At 39.3% G+C, this 24,941-nt stretch overlaps 1 protein-coding gene across 2 annotated transcripts in view; it reads right to left on the bottom strand.

Moving 5' to 3' along the window:
- Positions 1–24,941, bottom strand: part of MYOM1 (myomesin 1) — a 122,231-nt gene that overhangs the window by 46,741 nt on the left and 50,549 nt on the right. Inside the window, exons 10-18 of one of the 2 annotated variants that reach the window (XM_028139252.2) lie at positions 22,931–23,072; positions 20,151–20,350; positions 18,299–18,355; positions 12,724–12,848; positions 7,540–7,723; positions 6,612–6,786; positions 3,783–3,904; positions 2,306–2,593; positions 224–420 (exon numbers count right to left, since the gene is read on the bottom strand). In XM_028139252.2, coding sequence (XP_027995053.2) covers positions 224–420; positions 2,306–2,593; positions 3,783–3,904; positions 6,612–6,786; positions 7,540–7,723; positions 12,724–12,848; positions 18,299–18,355; positions 20,151–20,350; positions 22,931–23,072 — 1,490 coding nt within the window. The remainder of the gene's footprint in view (positions 1–223; positions 421–2,305; positions 2,594–3,782; positions 3,905–6,611; positions 6,787–7,539; positions 7,724–12,723; positions 12,849–18,298; positions 18,356–20,150; positions 20,351–22,930; positions 23,073–24,941) is intronic. The other variant, XM_008160048.3, reaches the window with a different exon arrangement.

Below are 24,941 nucleotides of genomic sequence, written 5' to 3' on the forward strand. Positions count from 1 at the left end.
CATTCTAAGAAATTATGTTTATGTGTATGAATAAACATATAAATATACATCCTATTTATCTTCATACACATTTTACAAAAGTCATGTCATTGGAGGCAATGGACACTGGAGAAATGACATGAATCTTTTACAAGGTGCTGGGCATGTGCATGCATGTGCAAATGTGTGCGTGTGAGTATGTCATACATGTGACACTCCACACTACAGAAGGTCACATTCTTACCTTATATGCCTCCTCACTGACAGCTTTGATGTTGGCTTCTCTCCATTTTCCTGGTACCCCATCAATTACCTCGCGATAGTTCACATAATAGCCAGTAATTTCTGCCCCTCCACTCTTATCTGGTTGCTTCCATCCAAGAACCATTGAGTCACGAAAACTTTCAAGACAAGTGATATCATAGGGTGGAGATGGTGCCGCTGTTGCAATATGAATACTTGTGAGTAGACAGAAATGCATCTATGATTCTATGTACATTAAACTTATTTCACTGGTGCCATGCATCAAGGCACTAGGTCTTGTGGTATAAAACTAAAATGTGGCACTGATCAGTAACTTGGCATCTGATTTGGTGTATGAGGAAAAAATTGATGCAAGGCCAAAAGGGCACTGCAATTATTATTCTAAATATTTTTTTAAAAACCTACCTCCCGGCCCATGAGACGGATAAGTTTTGAAACATTAAAAGCAAAATGGTGTAATATCCAGCAAAATGATTCTGTTCCCCTGAAAAAGGAATATTTTCCTCAAGATATACATTTTTGTTTCATTATGTCATTTTGTTTTTATTTGATCCTTGAGGAAAATGGAATATGTAAATCAATTTCTGCTTTAATTCACTTATTGAGAATTTCTATGTATTTCCAGAGTTATTAGCATTAAACCATTCAGGCACAGGTACCCTGGAGAGACATTATAACTAGGTTCTGTCTACAAACAGGAAAAATCTTCTGAGGCTAAATGTCACCTTTAAAAATTTTTTATAAATAGGCACAATCTTCCATGTGATTTTTTTTTAGTCTATAATACTTCTTGTCTCATTATTTTTAACCTGATGTTGGAATATTATTCATATAGTATAAAATATTATTAAAGTAATAATATTTCCGTGTTTATTAGTGTCTAGTCATAAAAATATTTGGAGGATGTTTTAAAAATCTTTCTTCATTTATGTGGCTTTGCTGATCAACTACTGAAATTACAGTTTTTTATAAAGATAGAGAGGGTGTGGTGGTGGAAAAAAATCTATCTAGATATGCAATGACATTAAAAAGAATTTTCTAAATATTTATTTGGCTTCTCAAATATAAAGATACTATCTCATTACCATTTCAAAAGAATCTCAGAACAGTAAATATTTAAAATATAAAATACATTTGTTTCTCTCTCTCCAACCCCCAACCTCCTTCATTCTTTACATTTCACAAAAGAGCACTCTCTCCCTATTTCAGAGCAGCGTTAAACAAGAATGTCCCATCTTACACTGAGTTGAAGGGACAGATAAAAATGTAAAAAAAAAAAAAAAAAAAATAGAAGCCTTGACAGAAGTTGGGAGGGAGGGGTGGTTAGAAATAGGGGATAGATGAGAGGCATGTTTTAATGTATCATTACATGCTTATTATTTCATTTTCATTTTATTAAAAAAACATTGTCTCCTAGAATATATGTCACAAGTACCAATTATCTTAATCAGAAAATCCTTAACTTACTGATAAATAGTCTTAAATAAATCAGCACTGGAAATGTGGGTCATATATCAGAGAACATAGCTACTAGTATATGTGATTATAATACCCTGTTAAACTGTTCATGGAAATTCAAAGAGTAATGTTACTTTTACCTATTTTAATTAGATGTGAAGGGTAATTTGAAAACCTGAGGATGAACAACAGAAGTTGATAACTCTGATCCTGGTAAAATCTCCCTTCTTTGTGAAATCCTTTTCGTATGCATGTACTAAGTAAGACTGTTGCAAAGAACCTCACAAAGCTATTATGATCAAATCCTTCCAGCTCTCATCTCTAACTCCCTTAGCAAAATGAGGCCCGGGGTGTATCTGCCTCAGAAACCTAAAAGGACTGTATAATTTACTTTAAATATGCTATTATCATTAAGCACAATGAATTATGTATAAAAGTGAACCCATAAAAGATTACAAAAGTATTGCAAATAAATAGCTGAAAACATAAAATTAAGAATAAACATGGATGAAAGTGAACACAGATGGAGGAATGTGATCTAGACAATGAGAGGTGAGGACGCTGATGGAGACAGATGGAACATTTTTACTCTTTGAACTCTCACCTATTTTCTTCTTCTTTTTTGGATCATCAGACTTACTTTTCCCCTTAAGAGCTGCTTTCTGTGGTGGTGGGGTAAGCTCTTCCTGAACTGTTTCACTTACTTTACTCACTTCTTTTTGGCCCAGGTTGTGAGAGCTACTGGGTAGTGAAGGTTTGCTAAGTTTGCTATCAAGTAAAGCATCTTTCTTAAAGGCTGGCTGGGAGGTTTCATGCATGCCTCCCCTGGAGTCTGTTAGTCCACCAGGTGCATCATTCAGCTCAGGCCACACATCTGGAGACACTCCTCCCCCTACAATCGCCAGATAACAACAGAAACACTTTAAGCCCAGACACAATGTAAACTGCTTTTACTTAATAGAACAAAGAGAAAAACATTAGGACCACAGACAGAACAAAAACAATCTCGGTTTAACGGAAGTCACTTGTATTTGTCAGAAATATGGAGAGCATATATTTCACATAATGTACACCAAGGAAATATTTCAATTCTCCATATTCTGGAAAAAGAAGAAATGAGAACAAAACACTACAGACAGAACAGGAACAATTTTAAATTTGCAGAACCCAAGTATACACAAGAGAAAGCAAATCTCAGATATTTCTTGGAAGATATAAGTCGTATTATTCAACAGAATGGGGGAAAAGAACCATAAAGTACACAAGAGACGTAACATTAAAGATCCTGATTTTATAACAGAATGATGCACATTAGTGAAATATTAATGGTCTGTACCTCTCAACCTCAAAGCAACATGTTCATTATTATCCATATTACAAGGAATATTAAAAAGTAATATGGAACACTAACTGAAGACAAATTATATTTAATGATCTTTCTCTTTAAATGTGTTACTATGTGACAAACTTCATTTTGATTGCTCTGAAATTTCAGGGTCCATTCCCCATGCCATCTAAGATTGCGAGGTACATCATGTACATACATCGAATTACTTTGTTACTGGTTTTATTCTGTTGGTTACTTTGCAAGCAGAGATGAAACATGATTAAGCCACCACATGTGTCTTTGCAGGAATTTTAGAGGCGTTTATAAAAGGCATGCTAATGTGCTGTTAGTGAAAATAAGCCAGGCTGTGTTGCAGATGAAATGGCTTTTAGGTACAAGATGGTCTGTGTTATGGGTGATATACCACTTCATGGAATTGGATGGCCCTTCACATTCCCGTGATGAGCACGAAGTTAGAATGGAGTTTCCCACAATGGGAAATATCTGAGGAAACTTGGACTTGTGAAGATGAAAAGGCTACAGATGCACAGAATCTGGATAGGTGGTGAAGATCTGTAAAATGACAGCTATGGAAGGTTAGATGTCACCTGGAGTCAGAGAAAATGATCACTTGAGGGTGGAATCATGGAGCAATATTAGAAGCTTTAAACAATTTCTGGAAAGGGTGGCATCTGCCTTTATAACTTAGAAAAAATCATTTTTTCCTTAGCAAAGTTATGCACAAGGAACTTACCAATAGCAGCTTTTACTTCAATTGCTTCTGAATCCTGTGAATATTCACTAAGTCCAGCTGCATTAACTGCTCTGACCCGGAAAATATAACTTTGACCAGTCGCCAATCCATGGCACGTAAATCTGAAAGGAAAGGAAGTTTCAAAAAACTTTCGTAGGAGGAAAATTAGAGAAGATGATTGGTAACTTAACGAATGATCTGGCTTTATGAAAAGGATTCATTTGTTGTTGTTGTTGTTAATCCTCACTCACGGATATTTTTCCATTGGTCTTTTAAGAGAGCGGGAGAGAGAGGGAAAGACAGAGAGAAACACATGGATATGTTGCCTCCTGAACGAGCCCCAACCAGGGCCTGGGCCAGGGAGAAGCGTGCAACCAAGGTACAAGCCCCGGATAGGATTCGAACCCAGGATCCTTTGGTTTGCAGGCTGACACTCTCTATCCACTGAGCCAAACTGTCTAGGGCACGATTCATTTTTTTAAAAGGAAGAAAAAGATGTAGAGAGATGCAGGTAACATGTGCTTTAGACAAGAAGACAGTTAAGGCAATTTTCTAAACTCTGTCAAACAATGAGGAGTCCTGGTATTCCCCTGCATAAGTCCTTTAACCTTTCTAAGCCTCTGTGTGCTCATCAGTAAAATGGGGATAATTATATCTACATAATAATTTTGTGCAAATATTGTCCATAAAGTATTTAAAGTACCTATTACAGGGCCTGCATATAAGAGGCATTTAATAAATAATAGGTGGCATAAATAATATTATTAACGGCTATTTCAGGTGCATACTTATAGTCATAAGTATAGGTGGCTCCTCATCGCTGGGGCCTATGCCCTGCCTTTCTGCATGCCAGGGAAGGTACAATTACTTGAGACATTTTACTTGAATTTGAAAGTAAGGTGAAAAATTGGCTCCAGAATTGCCAGTTAGATATAAAAATTCAATAACAAGGTGTGAATTCATGGGCAGTTTCACACAAAACAACCTCACTCTTTAATAGCTATTATGGTTATAAAAAGCTGTTTCATGAATCACTGTAACATTTTTTTTTTAATTTCTTTATTGATTAAGGTGTCACATATTTGTCCTCATCCCCCCATTCCCATCCCACCCCTCTCCCCACGCATGCCCCAATCCCCTGTTGAACTTAACCGTTGGATAGGCTTATATGCATGCATACAGGTCCTTTGGTTGAACTCTCCCCCTCCCCCCACCCTCCCCTTACCCTCCCGTATCCTCCCTCTGAGGCCCGATAGTCCGATCGATGCCTCCTTGCTTCTGGTTCTGTTCTTGTTCCTCAGTCTATGTTGTTCATCATTTCCTCTAGATGAACGAGATCAAATGTCACTAGATATATACTAATAAGAACTGAATGTGAGACGAGCAATAATATTTATGCTGACAGGCAAATGAATCAATCTGTAGCGAGCTTCCCCCTGGACCAACAGTTCTCTTGAGACCCAATTTCGATGTCCAGTTGTTCCTTATGTGTACATGTCAGCACTGACCCCTCAGCTCTGGATGGTGGACAAATGGTGGTAATGGAGGTCTGACTCCCTCTGGTTTGGTCTCGGCCGATCCCAGGGGCACGGCGTCACCTGGACTAAGGGGCACGTGGCCTCACCCATACCCAAGGGGCGCGTGGTCTCACCCGGGCCTGGGACCCAGCCTCACCCGGATGGATCCAGGGGCGCACGGCCTCACCCGGACCCAGGATCTGGCTTCACCCGTACCCAAGGACACTTGGCCTCTCCCAGACCCAGGGGCACGTGGCCTCACCCGGGCTTAGTTGCACAAGGCCTCACCTGGATCCAGGGACACATGGTCTCTCCCGGACCCAGGGAGGCTTGGCCTCTCCCAGACCCAGGGCCACTTGGGCTCACCCGGGCCTAGGTGCACGAGGCCTCATCCGGATCCAGGGACGCATGGTCTCACCCGGACCCAGGGACGCTTGGCCTCTCCCAGACCCAGGGGCACGTGGCCTCACCCGGGCCTAGGTTCACGAGGCCTAATCACTGTAACATTTTAATCCATTCTAAGGGCTGGAACCAGAGGAAATAACACGACTCTATCACTATTTGCATGTTGAAATATTTAACAAAGGCAGCTATGATTTACACCAATGCTAAATTTAGGCCAACCCTTAGGTCCGCTCAGTTCAGCGAACATTTACTGAGCACGTCAGCGTTCCAGACACTAAGCTGGGTGCTATGGATACAATGACGAATAAAAGATGGTGCCTGTCCTTAAGAAGCTCCCGTCAGTTTCCAGAAAGGCAGGCTTTCCTCCATGAATGTTTCTAAATAGTCCCAGGAAAATGCTGGGAATGCAGAGTAAAAGTGAAATGAGCAAACAAGCGCAATGAATCCCTTGTAAAACACATTGCCTTCTCCCATTAATTGGTTTGTCTCTATTCTCTCAAGTTTTAGAAAAGAAGCAACTCAACTGGTGGGGGCGTCCTTGGACTTAGAAGTAAGTGGTCAAAGAAGGAGCTGCCTGACAAGCTTGTTTGACAATTTTGTGGGTGGAATTCTCCTCTCAGATTGGTCCTAAGTCAAAGGAGGCCCAGATTGTGGGTGCAGGCCAGAATTCATCATCAACTTGTAAAGCTGGTTGATAAATTATTTGAGAGCAAGAAAAATAACCATCCTCACATTAGAAGCAAAGTGTTGGTGAAATACTCTGAGTGTCCTTGGTTTGGTTATTTATGTCTCATTAGCACTGAGTGTAATCATGTTGGTGGTCAGAGTTTGATGTTTTCTTCTGTTCGTTTAAAATCCCTGGGTAATTTGTGTCAGCTAGAGCCTATCAGATACAGAGTGCCGTTACCGTGGGCCCTTCACTGGGTTGTTGTTGCAGGGCTCCCACTTGCCAGAGCCAACAACACTGGACTCTATGTAGTAGCCAACCAGCTCCTTAGCGTCTTTGGATTCCTCCCATGAAACTACCACTGAAGTGTCCGTATTTCTGCTTGGGATGATGTTGCCTGGAGCCTTGGGGATATCTGAGAAAAGAGAAAAATAATGATGAACTCAAGGTGATTTTTAAAAATTCATTCTTAACACATACGAACAAACACACACACATAAATTTTATATAAGTAATCATATCAAATAAATGGTTGCTTTATTTTATAATATACTAGAGGCCCTGCATTGAGCGGGCAGGGATTTCTCAGCCCGGCCTGCGCCCTTTAGCAGTCCGGGAGCCCTCAGGGGATGTCCCATGTACGACTGACGGCCTAACATGGAGGCGGGAGGGGCTCCAGCCACTGCCACTGCGCTCGCCAGCCGTCAGCCGGGCTTGTGGCTGACTGACCACCAGGAGACAGCTCCTGCATTGAGCGTCTTCCCCCTGGTGGTCAGTGCACGTCATAGTGACCAGTCATTCCGCTGTTCAGTTGATTTGCATATTACCCTTTTATTATATAGGATTGTTAAAACTAATAAACCTATTAGGTTGAGAGAATAATGATAAACCAAATACCCAGGAACACACCAACCCACTCCAGAGAAAATACCTTATCAATACTGTTGAAACTCCTGAAGAAATTTACTTTCAAAATTTGATAATACATAATAATAAATTTAAAAATGTATCCATCAAATATAGTCATCAATTAAATTTATAATAGAAAAGAAAGATGTCACCACTTCTACTTCGTAATATGTATATTCTAATAAAATTTTTGCGTTGGAATTTTCTCTTGAAGTAAAATAAACAAGTTTATAGTTGTTCAACCAAGCTCTACACTTACCAAGTTTGTCTCCAACCACAGTCACTTCCGTTGCCTCTGAGGGCTCACCAACTCCTGCTGAATTAGAACAACGGACACGGAACCGGTAGGATTTCCCCTCAGTCAGGTCGAACAGAGCGAAACGGGGAGACTTCACAGGGAGCTCTGTGTTCACCCGCTGCCAGTTTTCTGTTTCCATGTCACACTGCAGCCAGAACAGTGAGACCCATTGAAAGCACAGCAGGAATAAATGGGGACTCTCGGCAGGGCATCTCAGTGCTATGTATCTATTTCCTGATACTTGAATTGACAAGGTAACCTCTAAAATCCTTGCAGTGCCTTCCATGATGTCATTTGTGTGGGGGAGGGTAGAGAGTGTAAACTCCCCCTAAACAGTCGATCTGCTGCCCACTGAGGAATAAAATTCTCCCATACTTTTAATCTGTTACTTTATGGCTTTTATTCATTTTGACATACTCTCCTCTGGGGAATACAGAAGCAATTATCAGTCATTTATACTTTCACAATAAAAATAATAGCTGCCTTTCACTGTGCTAAGAGCTTTATTCACCATTGTCATTCTTCAATCCTCTAAACTATGCTCTGAAGTAGGCGTTGTGGGGGTAGTGTGTGATTATCAAAGTTTTTCTGAGGGGAGGACTTAGGCTTGGGGAGGTTTAAAAGCAGCAGTGTGTAATAGTTGGGTATATATCAGTGATGGCGAACCTATGACACGCGTGTCAGCACTGACACGCGTAGCCATTTCTGTTGACACGCGGCCGCTGAGGCGGCCGCATGCCGAGGATGAAACGTTTGCTGCTCCTGAGGATGAAACATTTGCGAAATAATGTTTTTTCCTCAAAGTGACACACTACCCGAGTTATGCTCAGTTTTTTTGCGAAGTTTGACACACCAAGCTCAAAAGGTTGCCCATCACTGGTACCTATGAACCTGTCAGACTGCGGGGTTCAAATCCTAGCTCTGCCTCTTACTAACTGTGTGACCTTGGGCCAATTCTCTACCCCACGGGTGCCTTTCCTCATCTACAAAATGAGCATGATGAAAATAAAAGTATCTCCCTCTGAGGGCTACCATAAGGATTAAGTGGGTTGACAGGCGTGCAGTGCTATAAACTGTGCCTGGTCCTGAGCAACATTCCTGCTGGTAGAAACAGCTATTGAGTGAGGCTGTCCCTGTCTCTGACATGACTAGATTTTGACAGGGGAATGAGAGGAAGAGCTCAAGACATAAGACACCCGAGGAAAAGACCACAGTAGCACAGGGAGGCTGGGAGCCCTAGAGACCGAGTCATCCGATTCCCTTGCTAATAAACCCCTCATTTTCAACCATTTCAGGGCTTAGGGACATGCTGTAACTGATGTTAAGCCTGTGGCCATGGCAGGCAAGCGCTTTATGTGCATGCAAATCCCAGGTAAAAAGCTCCACGGAGACGTGCAGGCATGGCGATAGCCAAAGAGGCAGCTCTGCTGTGGGCCTGAACATTCTGGAGATGGACATTTGCACAGAACAAGAGCACGGGAGCATTTCCCTTTGAGAGGTCAATGTATGAGAAGCAGTTATCAGAAATAATCTGAGACTCAGCTCAGAGGATCTGGCAGGTGGATAGTTCTGTGAATGTGCCCCGGGACCGGTGCTGCTCCCCCAACACCTGAACATCTCTGACTTTTTGAAAGTGCCACCTGTGCCCGTACAAGCCTCTCTACTCGGGCTACACGGTGAGTCTTCACTTAACGTTGCCGATAGGTTCTTGGAAACTGCAACTTTAGGCTAAAGGATGTATAATTAAAACAATTTTATCACAGGCTAATTGATACAAACAAGAATTACATTTCTACAGCATATTTCTGTCACAAAAAATCCCACCAAATTTCTAAATAAAGACCTAAAACACATCTAATATTAAACACTGAAATAAATGTGAGCTATACACAGATTTAAGAATGATTAATAAAAACAAGTAAGACAATGCTTTTCCAACCTGCTTATTCCAGTTCGGGGTTGTGGGCGACCTGACACTGTCTTGGCAGCTCAAGACACGAGGCAGGAAGGTACCCTGGACAGGACACCATTCCATCACAGGGCCACTCACAGCCCCCCACACTCACTCAGACTGGGACACTTCAGACACACCAATTCATCTCACATGAATCTCTGAGATGTGGCAGGAAACTGGAGTACCCGGAGAAAACCGACACAGACATGAAAACCTACAAATTCCACGGAGACAGTGGCCCCAGGCCAGGAATACATTTTCCTCCTCCTTTAATGTTATAATCAAATGACGATGAGCGAAACTTAGGGAAGTTACAGACTTTGGTGGAGAAATTAGTTTATGTGACCGGAGGACATGTTCAACAGAAGCCAACTGACTTGGGGACAAACTGTGTCAGTACTAGGTTGATACTATGTGATTCCTATAGGAAAGATTGTAATTGCTGTCACAGTGCTTATTCAGAACTCTCTTCCTGTGGAGCACTTAAAACAGATTCAGTGAGGGTGTGTATTAAATACAACAGGAGGTGAATTTATCATCCTATTCTTGCTCTCCGTTAAAAGAAAAAAATATTTGCTAGGGATAAGAAGGAAGTGAGGCATCCTCCTTAAAGGCTGAGCTAAACGTCCTGATCAAAGAAAAGTAATTAATAAAGGGAAACCACAGACCCTAGCATTTTAAGCTCCAGTACAATTTTCTCAAGAGCCACTGATTTGAAATAATCAAAAAGCCATAAAGATGTTTATATATCAATTTTATGATTTTACATAATTTGTATATACCTATATATCTATAGCTGTATTTATTTATTCTCTTATAATAATAGTCAGGAAAGGTGACCTAATTGGAGTTGTGAAATTAAATTATCAGAATAGCATTAAGATAAAAGATAGAGGCTTTTAGGAAAATTAATTGAGCTCCACAATATTTTTGCAAAAAAATATATTTTCTATGATTCCGCTATGAAAATAAATTGTAAAGTAAATAATATCTTATCAAGCTATTGTACAATTTTATAAAATTTTCTCTCAAGGACAAATACTGTATGATCTCACATGTAGAACCTAAAAACAAGCAAACAAAAAAACAATAATACCTAACAACCCTCCCAAAAACTGAGCTCAATGATACAGAAAACAGATTGGTGGTTGCCAGAAGATAGGTGTGGAGAGTTGTGCAAAATGGGTAAAGAAGTTCAAAAGATACAAATTTCCAGTTATAAAATAAATGTCAGGTAATGTACAACATGGTGACTGTAGTTAATAATACTGTATTGTAAAATAATAAAATATACAAAAAAGTATAAACGCTTGTTTCATTGATTGTTCTAAAAAATGGTTCAGAGCTGCCAATAAAAATGTAAATATTCTTATATATAATATAAACTTATTTTTATTTCATTTTAAAAATTATATCTTAATCAAAACTTTTCTAACAAATGGATTTTGAACCTTTTTAATTTATTTATTATGTTTATTTTTTTATTGAATAAATTTGACTTATACCATTGTGTAAATTTAAGGTGTACAACATTTGTATATTGTAATATAGTTGCCAATATAGCAATATTTATCACATTGCATAATTATGGTATAATATTATTATCTATGTTCATGATACTGTACATTAGATCTCTATGGCTTACTTACTATTCGTTACAAGTTTGAACCTTTAAACACCATCGCTCTTATGCCCCCTTCCCATCACCTGGTAACCACAATATTACTCTGTTTTTAACAGGTTACTTTTTTAGAGTCCACATATAAGTGATATCATACAGTACTTGGCTTTCTGTCTGACCTATCTCCCTTAGCATAATGTCCTCAAGGTCCATCCACATTGTTGCAAATGGGAGAATATCCTCCTTTCTCGTGGCTGAATAATATTCCATTGTGTATCTGTACCACCACATCATTTTATTCACCGATGGGCATTTAGGTTGTTTCCATATCTTGGCTATTGTAAATAATGCTGCAATAAACATGGAAGTGTATATATCTCATCAAAATCCTGTTTTGCTTTGATGTGTTTTCTCCATCTCCCTCCTCCTGCCACCCCCATGCTATGTATTTTTTTAAGACATTGAGTCACCTCCAGCACTACTTGTGAAGTTAGTATCCTTATCTATGGGATTTACCTTTAAATGTAGCCAGTATCTGATTTCTTTGCCTGGGGCTTCCTTTAAATCCTGTTTCCATATACCCAGAAGTGGGGTTGCTGGATAGACAGTAGACTTATTTTTAATTTTTTGAGGAACTTTTATATTGTTTTCCCTAGTGGTTGGACCAATTCACATTCCACCAATGATCTATAAGAGTTAAACCTCATTTTAGTCAAATTCTCTTTACACACTCTTTCCTAGTAGCAATTATCCTGTTGGCCAAGAACTTCTTCCACTCATGGCCCTGTGCTTGGCAAGGTCTCCTACGTATCTGCCTTTGCAGCTGGGGCAAGCTCCCCAAATAATAGCCCGTGCAGGTATTGGCTCTTCTCCATTTTCTGGGCATAAATACTTTCTAGAACTCTCCTCAAGTATGAGCATATGATAGATTCACAAACAATTCTCAGGATTTCACTCATTTTAGGCCTTCATTGTATGCTGCCCTTTCTAACATAAGTACAATATATTTGTAAGATATTTGAGGGAAAGAACCAGCCAATATGTTATGTTGTTTTTTAAACTCTGACCCCATCCTACAAACTGCACATAGAGTAGTGCTGCTCAAATGTGTGGCAGCATATGAGGACTTTCTGTCTTCAACTCTCTCAGCCATTAGAAAGTATTTTAACTTCTACTCCTCTCACACATCTACCCTCGCTGATGCTCATTCCCTACTGCAGAGGGACAAGGGGCAGAGAGGTGAAAAGCCATTACTAGAGCAAGGGAGGCAGAGAACGTCTCCGGAAAACAGTGTCACACAGGAAATCTGCAGTTTCAGGAACATCTCTCTTCATAAAGGGATCATGATTTCGGGTCCGTGGACCTCTTAGAAGCCTATGGATGAGCCTTAGGGTCCAGAAATCCCCTCAACTTTGCAGCAAAGTTCTGTGTGATAGATATATTTCTGTGGAGGCTGTTCACAGTTTATAAAGTTTTAAAGAGTGCAGGACAAAATGAAAATTTAATCTCTGCTTTTAAAAGAAGTCTTCAGAAGTGGCATGAGGTAATAATGCTGATCCCAGAGTCTTACCTTTTCCACAAAGTACAGGATGCCCTCATGGCCACGCTGGCCAGGGGGTTTCCAGCTCAGCACCACGTAACTCTGGGTGGCCTCAGTGACGGAGAGGTCTGTGGGAGGTCCAGGAACAATACCCTCTGAAAAACAACAAGGAAAGTGAGGGCACACACTCTGGGAAACCCAGGACACTCAGGCACAGATGTTTCTCTATCGCTGAAGGAAGACTTAGTTACTGCTTTGTAAGAAGTACCTTCTTTCTAAAATTCCTCCTAAAACAGTCATTCCTAATTCAAAGCCACAATGTTACTTTCTTTGCTTGACAATTTTAATTTCTTTATTAGTCCTAAAAAACAGTTGCAATGACACAAGTTATCTTTTATATTTTTACCAAAAGGAGTGGAATAATCGTTTTCTAATGCAATTGATTGATTGATTAAAGTTTTCTAATTCTTTAAATTACAATTGACATATATATTAGTTTCAGTGTACAACATATGGTTAGACATTTATATAGTTTACAAAGTGATCCCTCTTCCTAGTACCCACCTGACACAATACAGTTATTACAGTACAGGGTGGGGCACAACTTCTTTCAGCTTTTTTTAATAGAATATCTTTTAAAGGATGTTTGATTAGCAAACAACCTTGGAATATAGACATAGCATATCCTCTAGGGCAGTGGTCAGCAAACTCATTAGTCAACAGAGCCAAATATCAACAGTACAACAATTGAAATTTCTTTTGAGAGCCAAATATTTTAAACTTAAACTTCTTCTAACGCCACTTCTTCAAAATAGACTCGCCCAGGCCGTGGTATTTTGTGGAAGAGCCACACTCAAGGGGCCAAAGAGCCGCATGTGGCTCGAGAGCCGCAGTTTGCCAACCACGGCTCTAGGGCAAAGAGTTAGTTGACTGTTTTCTGGCCAGGATAACAAAAGGTGATATATTTCTCCAGAGAAAGTTTGGTTAGGTTTGGTAGACACCCCCTAATAAGATTGTGGTTTCCTAAGTGTAAGGTTTCTCAGCTGACATAACCCTGTAGGGTTGGTGGGGAGGGGCAAGGGAAGCCAGTGAGAATAGGAAGCTCATGCTGTCTGCAGTGCTGTGAGTAGAAGAGTCCTTTGTCTCTTACCCAGGAGTCGCATGTCTCTTGCCAGAATCTGTGAAACTAATAGGAAACATTAGCTCATAAGTAGAGTAAACTTAGACCCTCCATGGTTCTTGACATCAAAGTGATCCCTCCATGTGAAACAACTACAATACTGAGCAAAATATATGAAATGATTGTTTACAGCATAGGACATATTAGTCAGCGTAGGACCATGATTCCCTATAGATAGGAAACAATTAGGTGAGTCCTGCCATAGTCCTAGCTTGCTGTGTGGAGAGAGTTTCAAGGCAGCAGCTCACGAAGAGGAGCCCAGGTAGGGCCTGGCAGTCTCCCTGGTGGAGGAGAAGCTGGACTTCCCAGGAGGGTAAGGGATCCACAGGTAGAATCATAGGGATGAACACTGGAGGAAAGGGCTGCCCAGAGAGGGAGGCTTCAGAGATCTGCAGAGGGTCCCTCTGGAGTGCTCACGTGAGTGCTGATCAGCTCATACATGTGAGAAATCCACACAAAAGAATTGAAGTGAACAATCTTCAAAGCTCACGTTGGGCCTGAGAGAATTCATGTTCCCACCAGCCAGAATGGAAATCTCCTAATTCATGGGGCATCCGGGACAGTACTCAGGAGGGCATTTCCTCTGTAGTGAGGCCAAATTACTAGACTAAAGGCTTCTCTGATTACACTCAACAAAAGCAAGCCTTGAAAGGATTACTTCCCCAGAACAAAGCTTAAGAGTATTTATAAAAATACAAAAATATCCATCACCAAACACTAAATTCAAAATGTCTGGCATCTCATAAAAAAAAAAAAAATCAAGTATGCAAAGAAGCAAGAAAATACAAACCATAATGAGTACAAAAAAAATCAATCAATAAAAACAAAACCAGATAATGTCACAGATGATAGAATTAGTAGACAAGGACATTAAAAAAAGGTATTATAAATATATTCCATATGTCCAAGAAGATAAAGATTGAACATGTTAATTAAAAATATGAAAAATATTAAAATTATACACAAATTCAAAGATTTAAAAATGAAAGCACTGGCTGGAATTCACAGCAGGTCAAACACCAATGAAGAAAAGGATGCCCAGCCAGTGTGGCTCAGTGGTTGAGTGTCAACCTATGAACCAGGAGGACACAGTTCGATTCAGGTCAGGGCACATGCCCTGGTTGTGGGTTCAATCCCCAGTGGGGGGCATGCAGGAGGCAGCCAATCAATGATTCTCTCTCATCATTGATGTTTCTATCTTTCTCTCCCTCTTCCTTCTTCTCTGAAATCAATAAAAATATATTTTTAAAAAACTGTCAATCAGAATCCTACACACAGTGAAGACATATTTTAAAATGAAGATGAAATAGAGACTCAACAAAGAAAAAATAAAATAAGTCATAACCATCAAGCCAGCACTACAAAAAAATATTAAAGAAAATGCCTTAGGTAGAAAGTCATATCAGATGGAAATCCAGATCTATACAAAGGAATGAGCAACAGAAATGGTAAAAATGAGTGAATATTGAAAACATTTTTCTTACTTTTTAAGTCTTTTTGAAAGATAAGCTATGATTTGAACAAAAATAATAACATTGTATTGTATGGTTTAAAATAAATACACAAATAAAACGTATGATAACAATAGCACCATGGTTCAGAGGGAAAATGAAATAATATCATTGAAAGTTCTTATACTACTTGTGAAGTAATATAATATTATTTGAAGATAGGTTGTGATACAATGTATAGTATAAATTCCAAACTATTATAAAGTAAAAAAAAAAGAATTATAGCTAATAAGATAATACAGAAAATGGAATAATAAAAAATACTTAATACAAAAGAAAGTAGAAAAAGATGAAAAAGGAAACAAACAGATGGAATAAACAGAAAACAAATAGCAAGATGGTAGGTTTAAGTCAAATCATATCAGTAATCACACAAAATGTAAATGGTTCAAACACCCCAATGAAAAGGCAAAGATTACCAGATTGCATAGATCTAGCTTTTTTATACTGCCTACAAGAAACATGATTTAAATATAAACACACACATAAGTTAAAAGGATGAAAATCATATGCCATGCTAAAACTAATCAATATAAAATCGAAAGGTTATATTACCAGGCAAAGTAGATTTCCAAGAAGGAAAAAACACATTACTAAGGATAAAGGGACTTACTTCATAATAATAAAGTGGTCAATTCATAAAAGAATATAACAATAAAAATGTTTACACATCTCATAACAGCATCGAAACACATGAAGCAAACCTTGTAGAACTAAAAGAAGAAACTGATAAATACATCATTTAGTCAGAGATTTCATTACTATCAATAATTGATAGAACAGCCGAAACCGGTTTGGCTCAGTAGCTAGAGCGTCGGCCTGCGGACTGAAGGGTCCCAGGTTCGATTCCGGTCAAGGGCATGTACCTTGGTTGCGGGCACATCCCCAGTAGGGGGTGTGCAGGAGGCAGCTGGTCGATGTTTCTAACTCTCTATCCCTCTCCCTTCCTCTCTGTAATAATTGATAGAACAAGTAGATAGAAAACCATCTATAATAATAAAAGCATAATATGCTAATTAGACCAGACATCCTTCCGGATGACCTTCTGGACAAAGCCGGGGCTTCGAGGGAAGCCCGGGTACCAGGTGTCAGAGGGAAGCCAGTGCTGGCAGCCGAGGGAAGGAAGGCCTACTCTTGCACGAATTTCGTGCATCGGGCCTCTAGTTAAGAATATAAAAGACAATTGGAATCCCAGCAGATTTTTGTAGAAATGTATAAGCTGGTTTTAAATTTTACATAAAAATGCAAATACTTAGAATAGCCAAATAAACTTTGGGGAGTGGGGGGAGATTAGAGGACTTATACTATCTGACTTCAAAACTATGAAACTTAAAAAAAACAACACACACCCATAAGTCTTATAAAGCTACATAAAAGAGAAAATAAAATTTACCAATAGAGATTGCAGAAGTAGATCCACAAACATGCAATCAAATTCCATGTTACTAGAGAAATGCAAATTGAAACCACTATGCACCCACACTATGAAATACCACTATTATATAAAACACCACTATACACTACTAGAATGTCTAAAGTTTAAAAGACTGCATGCCAAGTACTGGTGACAATGTGGAGAAACTGGGGAACTCCCATAGAGAAACTACTGATGGGAATGTAAAATGGTACAACTATTTTGGAAAACAGTCAGCAGTGTCTTAAAAATTAAACATAAACCTACCATTGTAGGGAGCAGCTCTAGGGTCAAGCCTCGGCTGACCTGTGGCAGGGCCACAAACAAGTCCCAGCCTGGAGGGCAGAGCTCTCCTAGCATAATTAAGCCTGACCTTGTAGCCCTCCCTAATTCCTTCCTAAGTAGCTAATGGGTTGTGGGAGGTGCAGCAAGTGTTGCCAAAACAAGAACATTTGTATACATGTTAATCTACCCTTGTTTTAATCAGACTATAAAATAAAGCATCGGCTTGCAGGCTGTGTCTTTTGTGTCCTCATCCCGGCACGGGAAGTCCAAGGAGCCCTAGCTGTATTCTCTTGTCTGCCTTTTCTTCAATCCTTCACCGCCCCTCCTCAGGTTCACCCTAGGCCAGTGATGGCGAACCTATGACACGCGTGTCAGCACTGACACGCATAGCCATTTCTGATGACACGTGGCCGCTGAGGCGGCTGCATGCCGAGGATGAAACATTTGCTGCTCCTGAGGATGAAACATTTGTGAAATAATGTTTTTTCCTCAAAGTGACACACTACCTGAGTTATGCTCAGTTTTTTGGCGAAGTTTGACACACCAAGCTCAAAAGGTTGCCCATCACTGCCCTAGGCCGTGCTGGCGCAGCACATACCATATGACCTGTCCATTCAACTCATAGGTATTTGTCCAAGAGAAATGAAAGCATATGTCCACACAAACACTTCACAAGGCTTTTCATAGAAACTTTCAATGGTGAATGGGTAAACTGAAATGAATTGATACAAACATCAACATGAATAAAACTAAAAATAATTATGCTGAGTAAAGGAAATAAGACAAAAATGAGTATGATTCCATTTATCTAAAATTGTGGGCAATGCAAACTACAGTTACAGAAAGCAAATCAGTGATGGCCTAGAGATGGGGAAGGAATGAAAGTGAAGTATTACAAAGGGATGTGAGAAAATTTTAGGGGTGATGAATATGCTCATTATTCGGATCATGGTGATGGTTTCACAGGTGAACACAGCTGAAAAAAATGTTGTCAAATTGTACATTCTATAGAAATGTAGTTTAGTGTATGTCAATTATATCTCAATAAAACGTTTTAGGAAAAGTGCTTCTCTTGACAATATAAGTTAGTTTATGATATCCAAATATTTCAGAATGTTCTTTCCAAAACATCTTAATATGCAGTGTACCATCCACTACAGCTAACCAGCAAAGCAAAACATTGGCAATAGTATTTGAGGAAAATGTAGCTTTTACCTCTAGGTTCCTCTTCAGTGACAATGATCTGTCCAGTCCAGGGTGCTGAAGGGTGACCTGAACAGAGATAAAAATGAAAATCCCAAACATTCACAAGAGCAGTTTCAACTGCACTTATAAACTGATTAACTGGCCAGGTCAGTCACAATTGGGTTTGTTACTAGTTGACTTATGTATTGTTCTAAAGAATCTTACTGAGCACAATATACAGTATTGTGTCCTTGAAGAATTCACAATCTGCTGGAGCTTGGAACCTGCCTGAACTGAGTTGACATTTCTAGAATTGTATTTACACAGGGAGGTAAATAACCTGTGTTCAATTACTGTTCCATATAGATCTCCTGAAACATGTAGGCTCTCTGATACCTTCTTAAGGGAGAACCTTTCCGGAACAATTGCTAGCCCAGTAGCTATTTATCTGTCATAACAAAGATGAAAGAGGAGAGGGGCGCTGATGCTGCAGTAAAGCTCAACAAAAACAATTTCTTGCCGTTGCATTCAAAAACTGTTGTCCACAAAGGAAACCAGCTTAGATCCTGAGTGGGGGAAATGGATGAGATGAGGAAATTCATGTCTGTGATCCCACAGATACCATAAAGAGAAAATGATTCAACTCCTGCTTTAATCAAAGGACTTTTGACCAGATTTTGTGCAAAAACAGAAAGGTAATAAACAGTGTAACTTATTTTCAGCTCAAATAAATCTTATTTTTTATTGGAATTTATAGAAAAAGAGTAAATGAATGTATGAGATGGAATTAGGAAAGAGAGATGGAAGCTGGGTGTTAGGTGGAAAATGATCAGAGAGCTATCAAGTAGTGTGATTAGAAAAAGTAGCATGATTTTACTTAGATTTTTATGATACCACTACATGTACTTAAGGTAAAAAAATATATATAACACTGCAGCCCTAGTCAGTTTGGCTCAGTGAATACAGCATCGGCCTGTGGACTGAAGGGTCCCAGGTTCGATTCCCGGTCAAGGGCACTAACCTTGGTTGCAGGTTCCCGGGCCCTGATTGGGGTGCGTGCAGGAGGCAACCAATTGATGTGTCTCTCTCACATCAATGTTTCTCTCTGTCTCTCCCTCTCCCTTCCATTCTCTCTAAAATCAATGGAAAAATATCCTTGGGTGAGGATTAACAACAACAACAAAACTGAAAATAAACCACAGACCAGAAGTCCTCATCTAAGGTGAGTTTGCTCCCCAGAGACATTTGGTAATGTCTGGAGATAATTTTGTCACAAGGGGCAGAGCGGGTGGGGGAGCGCTATTGGCCTGTAGTAAGTAGAGGCCAGGACACTGCTAACATCCTATAATGTACAGTGTAGACCCCCATAACACAGAATTATCTGGCCTAAAATGTCAACAGGACCAAGGTTGAGAAATCTGGTATAGAGGGAAATGTTAATTTACAACAATTCTTTTAATGCAAGTTTATGGTTCCTTTTATTGAGGGTGCCATATGGGTTCCCATGAAACAAATGCAGAACATAATTCATGTATCGTAGTTTTGACATCGATACTTGGAGGCTAACTGTATGGACAGATTATTTTTGATTGTCTATAAGGAAACTCAAGTATAGATCAGATATAATGTTGTTGTTTTTTTTTAATATAGAGAAACTCACTGTACTGAGATATTAATAGTGAATAGATGAGTCAAAAAACAAATACTTTTTTGTTCTCATGCTCCTCAGTCCCGCTTCCCACCATAAGGATTTTCTGATCAATAAAGGATTTCTTATTCTCTGTTCCCTCTAGTGGAAGGGGGAGGAATAACTTTGCAATGAGATCTGTAGTTCTATTAAAAAGAAGATTCAGAAAGATTCTAGAAAATGAAAAATGCTTACTTCTAAGTCTTGCTTTCTCAGCTGGATCCAGAGCAGCTGCAGGCTCAGAAACACGAGATGGTAGACCTATTCCAGTTTTATTCACAGCCCGAACTCGGAATATATAAGAACGACCTTCTAACAATCCAGTGACTGGGAAACGAGCAAACTTCACAGGTGTGTCATTGCATTGAGACCAGCTATCTGTGCCCACCTCACATCTAAGGAAAAGAGAGCCATCCATAAGAATATTAAGAGAAATATGGCTAAATTCATAGTTCCAATGCTGCAAACCTAACTAGTTGCTTCAGATTTTTCTACAAAATATGCAGCTCAAGCGCAGTTCAATAGATATTAACTTCAGGTATGTACTCAATTCCACTAAACTGTAATGTATCTTCTCTAACAAGAAAAAGAAGCTCAGCTCCTTCTTGACACATACATGTCCTTTGACCTCACTAAAAATATGCAGCTAAGGGCCTTGTGTGTTAAGTAGAGGAGATATGGTCAGGGGTGGGGGGTGAGGGGAGAAGCAAGCTGGTATGTACAATCTCTACACTGAATAGACTAAGGGGTAGGATCGCTCAAACTTCTGCCTGGCTGATGTCTTCAGTTCCACCATTAGCGACTTTGTTAGGCATTTTCGTTTAAATTATGGAACTATTTCTGAGAAAGTTAGCACCTTAAAAGAAACTTATCTGTACTGTAGTTTGGAGAGAGTTCACTTGATGGTCACTGCCTGCTGTGCAGGTGGGAGGGTGAGGAGGGTACTGTAATTGTTTCTTAGCAGATGAGATTGATGAGATGTAGTGAAATTCCCAGGCCTGAATTTAAACACTTGAAACCTCAGATTTCTAACTGGGTGATTTTTCAGCAGTTGATGCCTGGGGATAGAGTGGCCACACCTCAGGAGAAAAAGATGTGAGTTCTACCATGTGATAGCCTGATCCACAGGGCTTTAGAGGCTCAATATGTGATTGAAGTGTATAGCATTGAAGTAACTCATCGTTTTTTATGAGTAGAGTACTGGACTTTTTGTTTATATCATTTCCCCAACACAGCTCTATGTCCAACATGTATAATTCCCAAATGATTCTCATGGGGGCGGGGCGGTTCCAATGACAGTGCAAAGGTGGTTGTAGTGGGGGGTTTATCTTTATTTCCTTACCATCACCCTTCCTCTTTGAGATAAATATTTTCTTCAACTTTATGTGAAGTGTTAGCAAATATAGCTTCACTCCTTGCCTTACATCCACTTTCCCCTAAATCTTCCTTTGTAGAAATTATGGAGCTGTTATAAATGAATGTGTGAGGCTAGGATAATTCTCCAAACTGCCCCTGCCTCCCACCCTCTCTCTGTAGATTCTGTCATGGTGACCCAATGATCCTACAGCATGCTTCCCAACCCTCCTGTGTGCAGGACAAAGGCGGAGAGCCGCTGCTCTGGAGCTGTCTACAGCATGGTGGAGCAGAAGAAACACACAGCCGGGCTGCTCTCTGAGTTCCAGTTCTGCTAGAATTACACTATGTGACTGTGTTTCCTCATTAGCATGTGGCCTTGGGTCAGCTACTCATTTCCTAATCGTAATAACAGTACCTACCTTTCAAAGGATGGTTATGGGTTAGTGGTCAATATATGAGAAGGGCTTAGAACAGTGCCATTCACATGGCAAATGATGAATAAATACTACTCATAATAGTGTTATTTTTTTATTTTTGACTAAGGCAAGAGAAAAACAAAATGTACTTATTGTCTCTGGTTTTTCAATGATCAAAGTTTGAAAATCCCTTAGAAATTTGCCAAAGATAATAAAAGCAGAAATTGTAAGGATGCAAAAGAATCTATCTAAAACTTCACAGTTCTTTATTACCAAAAAATAAAATAATGTAGAAGCATTTAGTATACAATTAAATAGTATATAATTTATTATAAAGTTTTCTCTGGATGTATTGAGCCCAATAGATATATATTTACTTACTGCTATAAATATCAGGCTTAATATACCTTGGTACAACTTCATTGTATCATAGTAGCCAAATTATCTGTTCCTAATGGTTTTTACAACCAAATTTTATTACTCAAAAAATGAAAAGAGAATTAGAGCAATTATTTGAATAGAAACTAAGTCAGACAATAATTTATTTAGGTTGATAATATGAAATTTTTATCTATGTTGTCTAAAGTTAGTGTATAATTAATATGTAAGACCCAATTACCATAAATCAAAGTCTCTAAGTTTTAGAGAATGTAAACAGTAAGAACTTGTAGATAGAACATAATTTAATACTACTGATATTTGTGATTTCTTTTTCTAATTTGAAATCACTTCCTGAGATTTAAATAAAATTTTGTTAGTATTCATAAAGTATTATTCTTCATGTAATATTCCTAAATTGTTGACATACTAGGAATATGGACATTAAATACATTGAATACCACTATTTCACTTCTAAAGTGGCCTCTATTAGGTCTATGAATTTATAGTTTTCTTGCCAAATTAGTGATGTGTGCTGGTCATCAAATTCAAAGATTATCTTTGGAATTTAGGTATATACCTATCTATAGCTATATCTGTATCTGTCTATATCATCTATACATATACACATATATGTATATACACATTTACATGTAAATATGTATTTATATGAGAGAGAGAGAGGAAGAAAGGGAAAGAGGGAAAGGGAGAGAGAGAAGGAGAGGAGACCAGAAAAGAAAATATTTCACCTAGAAATAGTGGGAGAAATCAAGCATGCATCTCTATGGCCAAATCACTCTAACTAAAGTTAGACTAAGTACTAACTTATCAATAAAGTATCCCAGAATAGGACTCCCTCCATCCACAGCTGGCTGTTTCCAGGAGACGATGATATAATCTTTGTTGGCATCCACGCACACCACATCCAAGGGAGAGGCTGGGGCTCCTTCAATCTCTGCATCACCATCTGTGGAGACACAGAAGGATCCCATTAGCCCTCTCAGATGTGCTCTGCAGCCCTCAGACTGGGTTCTTAGTGCACACATTTCAGAGGCTACATCTTTGACCCCAGTAGAGTAAGCTTCAGACTTGTAATTTGCTTACCAACATAACAATGTGTGCTTTTCACCATCAGCACAAAGAACATTATGTTAGAAAGGGCTCTAAGAAGGACCCATGACCTTTGCCTCATGGCCCTTGACTGCCCACATGTTCTAAAAGAAAATAAATATCTAGATATTGAGGAATGCTATCAGAAAAGTCAAATGTAAGTTGTGCCAGAAAGTCTGTTCTTAAGATATTTATTGTGTCATGTTACTCAGAAACTATGAATGGCTCCAAAGGGGAACAAATAGCCCCCTCTGTTACCTTCTGGATGCATCCACAAGAGAATAAGAACCATGAAGCTTTGCCCATTCCTATGCTGGGCACTACTGTTTTTGAAAAGAAAGGAAAACATTTATTTCAATCAAATGTTTGTTCCTGAACTGAAGATATTTACGAAAGGAACTCTGATGTAATACCCACATCTGAGTTTGGCTTATCTGAGTTTAATAAAAGTCCAGGATTATACAAGAAACAGAGGACAGTGACTATTTATGAAATGGGATCCTCTGACAGTGGGGTCCTCTCAGCAGTGTCTTCAGGCACAGCTAAATTGGTGAATCAGTGATATTTTTAGGAGGAGAGGAAGCTAATCAGTAGCTTTTTAAGTGAGAACAGTTAAGACAGGAGACAGAGTCCCTGAGGGAAGGAATCCACATTTGACAATTTCTTCTGACATCTGGTCAACCCTTTCATAATTGGAGTTAGTCTGAGAGGAGGCTGAGACATGTAGGAGCCACTTACCCAAGGAAAAATGCTCTTGTTGACTGAATAAATACTTTTTTTTTTTTCTATCTGCTACACTTGTATAAGTCTTCTGCGTTACTAAACATTTGATAACAGGGCAGAAATATTTGTCTACTTCTGAATTTAATAGGTGCACATTACCTGTGAATAGTTCAAATCACTTCGATTTTGAACATTCTATTTCTTGCCCCATGAGATCTGCAGTCTGTCTCTGGGGAAATGTCTCCTGCTATAGGAAAACTAATTGGTGCCTGAAACCTAATGCAGAATGCCTACATGCCACACAACAGAGAGTTATTTCATCTCTAAAATCAATACAAATATATTTTTTAAAAAATTAAGCTCTAGCTGGTTTGGCTCAGTGGATAGAGTGTCAGCCTGCAAACTGAGTGTCCCAGATTTAATTTCAGTCAAGGGCACATGCCCAGGTTGTGGCTCACCCCCAGTTGGGGGCATGCAGGAGGCAGCCGATCAATGATTCTCTCTCATCATGGATGTTTCTATTTCTCTTTCCCTTTCCCTTCCTCTCTGAAATCAAACTATACTAATAAAAGGGTAATATGCAAATTGGTTAGGATGCCCTCACAGTACCAACCGAACAACAGGTTGCGTGGGGCGACAAGGCCAGCAGGGGGCTAGTTAGGGGCGACCAGGCAGGCAGACAGGTGAGCAGTTAGGAGCCAGTGGTCCCGGATTGTTAGAGGGATGTCCGAGGGGTCCGGGATTAGAGAGGGTGCAGGCTGGGCTGAGAGGAACTCCTCCCCACACCTGTGCACAAATTTCGTGTACCAGGCCGCTAGTAAAATATATATTTAAAAAAATACATTAAAATTTTTAAAAATATATATTAAAAATACATTCACTGAACATCCATTGTATTTAACAGTTAGCATTTAGGGAGTCATTTTTCAGCACTTTTATAAAATTGCTTTTAAGATGTGGGCTTGACAATCTTTCAAAAACAGCTTCTCTTTAGCAGCTGCTG

Source organism: Eptesicus fuscus, chromosome 12 (genome assembly GCF_027574615.1).
Source record: "Eptesicus fuscus isolate TK198812 chromosome 12, DD_ASM_mEF_20220401, whole genome shotgun sequence".
NCBI classification, from domain to species: domain Eukaryota; kingdom Metazoa; phylum Chordata; class Mammalia; order Chiroptera; family Vespertilionidae; genus Eptesicus; species Eptesicus fuscus.